At 40.4% G+C, this 12,230-nt stretch overlaps 1 protein-coding gene across 3 annotated transcripts in view; it reads left to right on the forward strand.

The window, feature by feature from the left end:
* The window catches only part of LOC121498769 (suppression of tumorigenicity 18 protein), a 123,649-nt gene that overhangs the window by 60,932 nt on the left and 50,487 nt on the right, over nucleotides 1-12,230 (forward strand). For all 3 annotated transcript variants that reach the window (XM_041768900.1, XM_041768899.1, XM_041768901.1), the window contains exons 5-8: nucleotides 3,355-4,146; nucleotides 8,754-8,888; nucleotides 10,616-10,706; nucleotides 11,772-11,876. In XM_041768900.1, coding sequence (XP_041624834.1) covers nucleotides 3,355-4,146; nucleotides 8,754-8,888; nucleotides 10,616-10,706; nucleotides 11,772-11,876 — 1,123 coding nt within the window. The remainder of the gene's footprint in view (nucleotides 1-3,354; nucleotides 4,147-8,753; nucleotides 8,889-10,615; nucleotides 10,707-11,771; nucleotides 11,877-12,230) is intronic.

Here is a 12,230-nt window from a genome sequence, read left to right on the forward strand (position 1 = left end):
CTGGGCCAGCAGCTCAGCGCCAGTCTCTGGACCTCAAAGTCATAGAGGTTTTCCCTCCATGTTGTGCATTGTGCATTGAAACTCCAGTTTCTGAAGGTAATTACCTTCAGAATAGCAATTCCATAGCATATGTGACGTGGGTGCTAAACTGGTTCAGTCTCTTTCACACTGGGGACTGTGCCTGTTCTCAGGGATCAGTTTCATCTTATTTGTGTGGAGGGTCCCGGTCCCATGTATTCTCTGCTGTTACTGTCATCTGAAGTTGTATCTGGGGAAGGGAGAAGACAGCCATCATTTACTGAACACCTGTTGTGTGGCACCTGCTTTGTGCGTGTTCCCATGTAGACTCTGCAGTGTGCCTAACTGTGAGCGAGGACATGGGGTTCAGAAAGGTCAAGGATGCCTTGAGGTTTGCACAGACTTGAGCTTACAAGCCCAGAATCAAAACCAGGTTAGTTATTTCACTGACAAAGGTATGTCAGCGAATGAATCACTGGGCCACCGATGAAAATAAAAACACAGTAATGTAAAAAGGTAGGCAGCCCATTACAAAGCAAAGAGAAAAAAGAACCTCGTCACAGATCTGTCAGGTTCAAAAGCTAACTCAACTTTTTTTTTTTTTTTTTTTTTTTTTAATAATGATAGTGAAAGCCAGAGAGGGGTGGGTATATGGAAAGTTGGTTTGCAAATTTGTGGAACATCCCTGGAAACCATCGCGTGTGATACACGTAGGCACCTCTATCGGCAGGACTCCTCTCTTTCTGAAGAATAATTAATAAATATTTTCTTTTAGCATATAACAAACAGTTGAACCAAACAATTATGTAAACTGGAAATGACCCAAAATGCTAGCAGTTGGCAGCAGCACAGTGAAACGCATTGTCGTGCACATGTGCGTTTTTGTCACTCCCGCCTCTCTGGTGATCTGCACTTAATAGGAATATTTTAAACTATGTAGCTAAGCAACAGAGGTAATTGTTGCTTTCTAGAGCTTTTGTTAGCACTCTAACACAGCCCAAATATGCATAATTAGGTATAATGTCTATAAATCATTATTGTACACATGTGGGTAGTTAAGTGGAGTGAGAGAATAGTTCAATGAATTGAGCATATTCACTGAAAATGCTTTTTATTTGTTTTCTGTAGTTCATAATACTTTAAAATTATCATAACCCTTTACACTTTCTCCTAATAGCCAACTGTGATATTGAGAAAAACTTCATTTGCATTTTAGACTATGTTTAATATATTATTTAAACCTGGAATTCCTCTGATATGAATTCAGAAGGGAATCGACCATCCTATCAAATATGATGTGCTTGTTTATCCAGCTTATTTTCTAGGAAGTAAAATGTTAAATTTTTCAGTTTATGTTGAATAGATCCCAACAAAAGACTGCACCCTATAATCAGCATTATTTAAAGGGGCTAGTGTTGTGACTAAATTCTTCCCTTCATCCAAAAATGCTTTTAGTTACTATGGCAATATTTACTTGATCCTGGCAGTCCAGTGTTGATTTAGGGAGATAATTACCAGAAAGGAAGATGATGGAGATGTATTTTTGAGTGTCCTTGTCAGAGACAATGTTTATAAAAAATTAAATGAGACTAAAAAAGGCACATTGTCTTCTGCACAGACACCCTCTCCTGCAGCCATCACATGGGATGGCTGTCCTTTTCTTCCCTCCAAAGATGTTTATTAGCACAGAATGCACTTCACTTGTGTCTTTCACAGTCTTTAAGGGGGCTTATTATTTTGTGTTGCCCATCCCCCACTCAGCCTTCAGAGACACAGAAATGGTCCTGCTTCTTCTTTCTTCTCTCTCTCTCTCCCCTCTCTCCATTTTTTTTTTTTTTTTTTAGTCTTAGTGAATATCAGGGGACCATTCCTTAGTTGTCTGCTGCATTTCACAGCCGCGTGTGTTCTGGGTGTCTCGCTCCCCATACTGCCTTGTATGCTAAACCAGGAGTAGGTCAACTAGCAAATCTGCACCCTTAATTGTTGTGTTTGCATTGGGACAGGCTTGGGTAGGCTATCACTATATATATATCTGTGTGTGTATTATATATATATAATATATATATAATACACACACATTTATGTGGGTATATGCATATGCATGTGTACATATACACACACACACACATATACATACGTATGTATACATATGACTATATACACACATACTATCACTCACTGCAGCTGGGCCACTGCCAAGAGTAACAGGGTTAACACTAACAACTGGATTGGGACAACAGAGATCCAGTGGACTGTCCTGGACAGACTAGCGTATGGAGACCTGTTCATAGTCATAGGGCTCTTTGACTGTCAAGACTTCAGTAGGCCCACTACTGAAAACAATTAATTAATGTTCCATGTACTCCAACCATCTCCATCTCTCATCTCATTGCCCTCTTACACAAATGCATGCCAGTACCAGGCCCGAAAATATGTCACTATTTAAAATATTTGATCATGCTGGGGCGCCTGCATGGCTCAGTCAGTGAAGCGTCCAACTCTTGATTTTAGCTCAGGGTCATGAGATCAAGCCCTGTGTCAGGCTCTGCACTCAGCACAGAGTCTGCTGGAGATTCTCTCCTTCTGCCTCCCCCGCCCTCCCTTCTCTCTCTCAAATAAATAAATAAATAAATAAATAAATAAATAAATAATCCTTTTAAAATAAAGATATTTGATCATGCTAAATCTCCCATTTACTTGCATTTCCCTTGGCATGGAATTTCTATGTGACAGTTGTGAAAGTGAACAGGAAGCCTTGGAAGCTTCATAACTCTTTTAGTTATCATCTGCATGTGGATGTATTTTGTCTTTTAGCTAACATTCCACAAAATCTGAAAGTATGTGTGAGAAACTGTGGAGGTAGAGAACATAAACCAAATAAGCTTTGAAAATACATAGCCATGCTAGCAGAGAAATCTGATGAATGTTTCCTTTATATTGTGTAGTATTATGCATATTTGATTTCCTTCTGGTTGGCTAGGATTTGCAAATATGAGAGGTACAGTAACAACAATTTCACAATCAGCATTCTGTTATTGTTAGGTATCTATTTCAGCACTCTGGAAACAATTAGCTCTTAATATGCTGAAAAGCCTACTAGCTCACTTCTTTAAATGCAATTCTCTGAATATTGAGGTCTGTTTTGTTTTGTTTCATTTTAAGAAGATATATATTTTTTCCTTCGGTGTTTATAAAATTGATAGAGCCCACATATTTGCATATTGTACTTATTGTATACGTATATCTATATCAACCCATCTCTCATCTACATATTGGTGCAATTTTCATGAAATATTTTTACTTTTGTTTTTAATTACTGGCTTTCTTTTTCTATAGAGGAAATCATGATAAAACCTATGGATGAGAACCTTCATTCGACTGCACAAGAAAACTCCAATGGGAAGGAAGACAGATATGGCTGCTATCAAGAGCTCGTGGTCAAATCTTTAATGCACTTGGGAAAATTTGAAAAAAATGTATCTGTTCAGACCATAAGTGAGAATTTAAATGACAGTGGCATCCAGTCTCTAAAAGCAGAGGGTGATGAAGCTGATGAGTGCTTTTTGATTCATTCTGATGATGGAAAAGAAAAAATTGATGATTCCCAGCTTCAGTTCTGCTCCTCAGATGACAGTGAAAGTAACTCTGAAAGTGCAGAGAATGGTTGGGACAGTGGCTCCAACTTCTCAGAAGAAACCAAACCACACAGGGTCCCAAAGTATATTTTAGTGGATAATAGGAAAGACCTATTGGAAGTTCCTGAAATAAAAACTGAAGGTGACAAGTTTATCTCTTGTGAAAACATGTGTGATTCTGAGACCGAAAGGAGAGACCCACAGAATGCACACGTGGAACCTCTGGATGGCAAAGCCCAGCTCTCTTTCTCTGGGATGGAGGAAGAGAATAATGAGTGTCTGGCAGCTATGACAGAAGAGTCTGTTGACCTGGAGAAAGCGAAGGGGAACTTGAGTTTGCTGGAGCAGGCAATTGCTCTCCAGGCGGAGCGAGGTTGTGTTTTCCATAACACCTACAAAGAGTTGGACAGGTTTCTACTGGAACACCTTGCTGGGGAACGGAGGCAAACCAAAGTTATTGACATGGGTGGAAGACAAATCTTTAACAATAAACGTAAGGCGCATTTTTTGCATTTATTTTAGGAATAAAATTGCTTTAAGGGTTGGAAGAAAAATTAGTAAGATTTGATTACCACTTCCAGATAGCTTTTGACAACTTGATGCAATTTAAAAACCAGTTCATATTATAAAATAAACAATTTCTTTTTTTCTCTGCTGTCTAGATTACTCCCAGATCAAGCTTGGTCAGTTTTGCAATGATTTTACACACAAAATAAGAATCATTGCCTCTTTTTCTCTTAATTTGACAACTTTTAAAAAATATATACTACTTGTACAATACTATATTGGACATGTTAGAAGTACATTTTTACTTTTTGGATTTTAAGCCATTTTGTCAATCAAATCAATTCTAGAAATTTAATTTTTCCTTCCTACTTTCTTTATGGGATCATCTAGCACCTTTGGAGCTTCAAAATAATGGCAAGCTACTGGCAAGTCAGACAGGATGCTCTGAACCCTCTTAGGATAAAACTGGAGGTTACTGCTTTAATAACCCTATGCTTTTACCAGGTTTGTAACTCAAGGCCACAAATATGTGGGCCAAATATGAATGAGAAGAATAAATGTGCTTGGAGGAGACCTGAAAACTGTTCCTCAACTTTAAGGAAATTATGTCTCATCTCCCATAAAGCTACTCCCCCCCCTCCTCCACCCTGAGTCTTGCACCAGATGGACCTGGTGATAATTCCCAAATGGTGGTTCTCAAGTACCTAGAAGGCTTAAGATTGGTATTTCCCAGATCTTATCATACTTACTGCTCCAGAACTTGCATTTTTTAAGTGTGTTTTTTTAGATGTTTATTGGGTGCCTCAAAGTCTTAAAGAACCATAGAATTAGGAATATCTTAGAGAAAATCAAGGTCATGGCCCCTAGGAGCTTGCAAGGATAATATGTGAGTTATGGTTTGGATGATCTGCTTGCTGAGATTTATGCAGAAATGAATTGTATATTTTGTCATCTTGAGTCTATTTTAGTACTCGCCTGCAATCTTGTCAATTATTATCTTGCAGCTCAGAACTGGGAAAATAAACAAACGAAAAATAAATAAAATAATGTCACATAGTGAGAAGCAAGATAGTAATATTATACAAACTTACTGCCAGGGTTGGGTTTGGGACAGAATATCAATTAACAATGTGTGGTTTGGGACAGGACCCACTACCAGCTTTGTGCACTCCACTAATATGCAACTTGCTGAACTTACCTGTGTGCGTGTTTTTTAATTTTTTCTTAGGGACTACAGAATCAAAAACGTAGATAAAATTGAATCCCAAAAGGTCATAATTTGCCATCTACTATATTTCATTCATTCTAAGATATACTGTTTTCTCATTTTGAAATCTCTGAAATTAGAAGTGTGTGCCATACTTTAATTTTCAATATTTTTTTTCTTTCTTACTAACACCCAAAATGATGTTGCATGATTCAACCGATGATATCTTCCAGCCAATGAAATTCGGTGTTTGGAGAGATTTTTTTGTGCCATAGCTTAAAATATTTGACAATCCTTTGGCCATTTTTATAGAACTTAACAAGTTTTGTTTTCAAAAACTAAGAAGGCAATAGAATCTGTGTTTGTAAACATGGGTCATATAAGATTTAGAGAATTATTAAGGACTCTGGCTAATTCAACAGTATATCCTATTGTGGGAAGCATGATCCTGCCTTGGGGTGTTCAAAGCCTATGCAAGAAGATGCAGATCAGACTAGTATCAAACAGAGGGAAAAAGAGGTAAAGCCCATAATGCATGGGAACTATAGGGTTCATCTAGAGGATACTTGCAGAGTCCAAATTAGATATTCACTTTCCTGTTCTTTATTCTAGATGTGGGAGCCAGTGGCTTAAGAGATGCTTCTTCCTCTGGTGTGCGTTCCATGTTCTTAGGCCAATACTCGTACCAACTGACATTCATGCTCTCCACAATACCTTCCTAATTTCCCATATACCTTGGGCATGCGACCCCACTGTTAAAGGACAGAGGACTAGCATTTTAAAATACCATTTTACCCTAGCCTTCAATGAGTCAGCAATTCTAAAATTAAAATTGCTACTAAGCATTTAGTGAGACTTCAGGTCGCAATGTGTATAGAGTCACCGTAGAATTTACTGTACAGGCTAAGACACTTTCAGAGTGAAGAGGAGGGCGATGAACAGCCACATGAGTATATCAGGTATGAATAAGGCAGTCCCAGGCAAACAGGGATGTAAGGTCACCAGAGTATAAGGTCACCCTCATTATGCAGCATTCAGCAAAGAAAACAAAAGGAGAAGAGCCGGGCCTAAGAGTCACCCGAGAGCTCAAGCTCTGGCTTCTTATCATGCAAACAGGTTCTGCCCCACAGAGCATTTCATGGCATCTGTTTCACCCAGCAGAGGAGGCTTGCAGACAAACGTGCATGATGGACTGTCAGTGGACCACACCTGGTCAGGTGCCAGCCCTGCCTTATCTCCCACACCCTCTCTGGCTTCCTATAGACAAATAATGTGGCAAGGAGGGGAAATGCGCGGCGCCAAACCTTTCAATGTGGTTTAGAAATGTGGCCTCATCTGGACCAGGTCCAAGGAAGGAAGGGCATCAAAATCCACATTGCTTCTCCTCCTTTCTAATTCTCTCTCCTATACAGTGTCAACCCCCCTTAGTGTCACCTCAGTCAAACTTCAAGGATTTTTGACTCTCCATCAACAGATATTATAGGCCTTAAAACAACTTCAAATTTGGCAACATTTTTGGATTAAGTAAAATATGTATCCACAAAATCATAGAATAAGTAAAAACTCTTATATGCCTCCTTGTTTCTTGCAAAAGGCAGAGAACAGTGTCAACACTATGGCATTTAAATCCTGTGTCTCATGAAACGTAAGTGTCTGCCACTCAAGGCATCCCAATCTTTGAGCTGTTCACTTATCACATACAATTTCCAGTTTTCTCATGCTGACCACCCCCTCCCAGGCAGAGTGTGCATAACTTGAAGGATCCTCGGCTCCTCCCCCTTCACTGAAAGCATGCCCCCAAATAATTGCATTACATACAACCTGCTGTGCCCATCTGCTCAGGACCATTTATAATCCAACAACTAGGGTGGCACGATATCACAGAGGCATGTCTACTCATCGCAATAGCCCTGGAGACGGCTGTCGCATCCGCGACATTGCTCTTCTCTCAGTACCATGCTTGGAGCAGGAGCATATGATATGGGGCCTCCACAGCCTCACGCTGCAGGACTCTGCCCCCTATTCCACTGCCGGCAGCTTTCCTATGGCAGGAGCACACAGATTATTTATTTTCACTCTCAGCATCAAGTGGATTCATTATTCATGATACTTCGTGCTCTGAGAAGCCTGCAGCCAGCCTCCATTCCACGCGGGTCCTTTCTCTGAGGCTCCCACTCCCATTGTGATTCTGGTTCCTCTGACCATTAGGAATGCTGAGTGACGAGCTTGTCCCAGTGATTTCCACCTAGCTGGGTATATCATTCCATGCCCAAGTTAGGGGGTGATTTGGGTTCCAAAAAATGCATTTCTGTTTTAAGTTTACCTACTATCTGAGTCATGAATATGGAAATGTCTACAGAAGGCCTCTCCTATGTTAGCTCCAACCCCATCAATATTCATGATAATCCTCAATTATTTTACGTATTTATATAGCCTTTTATCTAACCCTCACCAAAATATGCACAGGAAGATTAAAACCCCCAGCTCATCCTCCACCCTCCCGCTCTAGGCCAATGCCCTATGGCAGCCTGACAAGTGGTGTTACCAGGTTTCCCTTCTCTCTGACTGGTGGAACCTGTGGTCCCTTCCCCATGTCCCAATGTGCTTGGTGGTACCGACCACTCAAGGCTGCCTCCACTCTGTGTTTCCATTCTGCCTAAAATATTTCCTTGCCAGGCTGTCTTCCTATTGCCTGAGTTTTCAGTTTCTGCATTCAGAGTAAAATGAAAGCTTCTTCTCAATAGCTGCTCCATATTGATCCAAAGTAGCAGAGCACTGGGGTTGGGGATCTTGGGCATGGCACAAGATAGCATTGTTGACTCCCCTTCCTGACTCTGGCCAAAGCAGGCCCTGCACGTGCATGGGAGCAGCTACCTAGACCTGTGACCTTAGGGCCACGTGAGGCCGGGGATCCACAGGGATAAGAACAAAGCAGCCCTTCTCGAATATGGTGGCTTCTTTGTTTAATCTTTTTTTTTTTTTTTTTTTTGAGACTCTTTTCAGAGATAGTTTTGGGTTGAATATATTCTTTCTTCTTTCTCACTTTTTTTTTTTTTTCCCTTTCGGGTGCATCCTCTGCCTCTGGAGTAGGATTCATTTTTCACATTGAGACTGTAACTATAATATGTGACATGACAACTTAAAACCATCTCTGTATTTTAACACTCCCTTGCCCTGTGTCAGCCTTTGCTTAGAAAACCAAGAAAATCGAAAACATTTTTTATGCTTCCACAGGTCTTAGTTGAGGGTCTTATTCAAGGCAATGTGAGAAGAATGTCTATGATGTAAAAACCGAGTGAAGTGAGAATGTCACTCTGCAAGGCCACTCTAGTGAATGGGGAGGGAAAGAAGAGCCAAATGAATCTCTTGATTTAATTTCTTTCTAGATTCACCGAGGCCCGAAAAGAGGGAGACCAAGTGCCCTATCCCTGGGTGCGATGGCACGGGACATGTGACAGGACTCTACCCCCACCACCGCAGCCTTTCGGGGTGCCCCCACAAAGTGCGGGTTCCCCTGGAAAGTGAGTACTACTTATCCCTAAAACAAGTAGGCTTCCTCTTATTTGTGCCACAACATCACAATATTATCCTCTTTCTCCTCCAGTGTGGAATTCGGAATGGGAATATAAAGTTTCTTTCCGTGTCAAGGCAATTTCCATCTAGCTGGGTGTTTAAAATAAGTTTATTAATAGAAAACTTGGGGTGCAGGTAGGCCAATAGATCAGGAGACAACTGACATTGAAAAGACTGTTACAGTTCCTGAGAGGACGCTGCATGCCACACCAGGCAGGGCTACGGTGCATGCCACACCAGGGTGATCAGGGTGGAGGGGAGGAGGGGAACTTATGGTTTCTGTGGGAAGGAGCAGAGTAAGCAGACTTAGGACTGGCTAGTTTTAATTATCTCAGTTCGCTGTGAGGCTTTGTCCATTGGTTTCTGATACCTGGCAGGTGGGGAAGTGTGAGTGTGAGTCTAATAAAGGAGGCAGTTGGGTGTAGACTCATAATTGGTTGATTTATCTTTAAAAGCTCTTTGAAGGGGCAGTCTTTCCAGGGTTTGCAAGGGCCCAGATGCCAAAGCATCACAAGACAGAAAGTAAAAGGCATGATTAATATATTAATTAATATATTAATATTAATACCGTCCTTTCTCACCCAGAAGTATGGCTGCCTTAAGCCCACGATCAGTCTTAGCCTCAGTTCATCATCTAAATATAAGAAGTGCATCCCAGGGGCACCCACTCAGTAGGTTTAGCATCCAACTGTTGATCCCAGCTCAGGTCTTGGTCTCAAGGTTGTGAGTTCAAACTCCAAGCTGGGCTCCATGCTGAGCATGGGGCTTTCTTAAAAAAGAGAGAAGAAGTGCATCACATCACCAGTGCCCCCTGACCCCCTATCTTCCCATTCCTTGTAGGAACTTGTGATGCCTGTCACGTCTCCCCAGGGCATCCTGCAGTAGCAAAGAGCTCTGAGCAACAGCAAACATTGGTTGGCTTCTCTACCCTCAGCTCTGCTGTGAGCTAGGAAACTGGAGAAGGAAAGGGCTGCCTTCCAAGTTTTGAAGTCTCGATGTGCTACATCCTCTACTTTTTTAACCTTATTGAAACACCTTTGGGTCATACAAACTACAGTGGTGGGAACGCCTCAACATCATTCTTCTCAAAAGCACGGTTTTGCAAATCAGTGAATCTAATCTGTTCAGCACTGTCCCAGAAGATTAGCAGTTCCTCAGATTGATTACCTGGTTGTTTACCCAACCATGCCCTTTCACCAATAACTGAATGGCAATGGGAAGTGGGGAGTGGGGAGCAATGGACAAGAATCAAAGTAATATCCCCTAGAAAATAAAGAAGACTCTATTCAGGAGTTCACACCTCAGGAAAAGATAGAAGGAACTACTTGACAATGTTCTCCATCCACTCTTCCACGGAAAAGCACGTCACTATAGTGGACGTAGAGGAAGGGTATAAGCCTCTCAGTTTAAGTTAAATAGAAACAGAATAGTCTTACTTAAGTCTAGCATTGATCATGACATGAAGTTTAGAGAAACCAAATCTTGAACAAGCTCGTTGAATTTAATTTTTGAAGTTCTTAAGTACTCATTTATTTCAACCCCGATATCTGTGGGAGGAAGAATGGTAGATTATATAACCAAATTAATTTGCATGTAAAGTGGAGAAGTCAGTTTGTTAGTGTGTTATATACTTATAGCCTATTATTCCTTTCTTTTTGCGATATTTTGTGCTTAGTTCTTGCCATGCACGAAAATGTACTCAAGTGTCCCACCCCCGGATGCACCGGAAGAGGGCACGTGAACAGCAACCGCAACACCCACAGGAGGTAATTGTGATGGGAGGCTCATCTTTCAACTTACAAGGAGAAGTGAGAGAAACTTTCCACCAAGAAAATAAGGAACTAACAATGTGTTATCAAAATCTCTGGATCACTATTGAATGTTACCACTTGAAAGAGAGATGAAATATTTACAGTGTGTGCAGAGTGAAAAAAAAAACAAAAAAAAAACACAATTTACTTTCCTAGAAATTTTTATTTAGCAGCCAATTATGCAAACAAAAAATGTTCTATTTGAAGACTAGAGTTATATATTCATATAGTCATAGAAATAGAACATGTTCTTTTTTTGCTCTGGAACCTCACCATAGCTCTTTTGACATTGAAGAGAGTTGCGTAGGGTTTATCTTGGATCCCATCCAGTAAGCCTTAACGAGGTACCAAAAGGGCTTCCATCTACTGTGGTTCTGACTATAAGCCGGTAGGAAGGCAAACATAATTTCATCTCATGGAGATTCATTACATTGAGCTTACTGCTCACTTAAAACACATACATACAAATGCACTTACATACAAATGTATTGTGTGTGTGTAAATATTTTTGGAAAAAATGCCTATTGTTTTATGTGTACTTTATACTATATCTATTATGTGCTCACGAGATCCTATGTGACTCATAAGCATATTGCCAGAAAACCTCGTGTTCTATATTTTAAATTTAAATTGATTTAAAATTAAGTCTCTAACACTTTTCTAAAGATCTTAAGATAAATCATGGAATTACCATGCTAACATCTCTAATGGGGCACATTGCAATTGGAGTGAGTTCATTCTACTTAAAACGTTACGGAGTTTCAGAATAATTCCCGCATCTCATTTTCCGATCTTAAAAATGAGTTTCTAATCCATCACTTCTGAGATGGGATTGAGGGGCAAGTGTTGACACAGTAGTTTGCAAAACCCTTTTGGGATCTATTAGTATGAGAAAGGTGCTAAGTGAACTACTAATATGACTTAACATTTAGTGTGTGCCAAGTGTGCTGTGAGGTGCATGCCAAAGCAAATTATTTTATCTTTTTAACTCAAGTCCTCCCTTTTTATTTTTTAAAACAGTCTTTCTGGTTGTCCAATTGCTGCAGCTGAAAAATTGGCAATGTCCCAGGACAAAAATCAGCTTGATTCTCCCAAAACCGGGCAGTGTCCTGACCAGATTCACAGGTATGACCCTCCCTTGGCATTCCATGCCATGCTCCTTACACCAGAGGGTCTGGCTCCCCTCCTGGGCCAGTTCACTATGGTCCGACCTTTGTTCTCAACTACCAGTTATGGATTTGAGAGGCTGGTCCAGTTAATCATTCTCTCACTTAAATGAACTGCTAGACCCTGCGGACGTATAACATGAAATTAATCTGTATATAAAGGTAACATAATGTGGATGAATCTCAAAGAAATAAAGTATATAACACATATTAATCAAAATTCCATATCACTAAATGCAACCCATCCCACTAGTCAGGTAAGCTCTCCCTATGATTGATTAATCTTTCTGCCTGCAGAAAATGCCTTAATAAA

This window comes from Vulpes lagopus, chromosome 9 (assembly GCF_018345385.1).
Source record: "Vulpes lagopus strain Blue_001 chromosome 9, ASM1834538v1, whole genome shotgun sequence".
NCBI lineage: Eukaryota > Metazoa > Chordata > Mammalia > Carnivora > Canidae > Vulpes > Vulpes lagopus.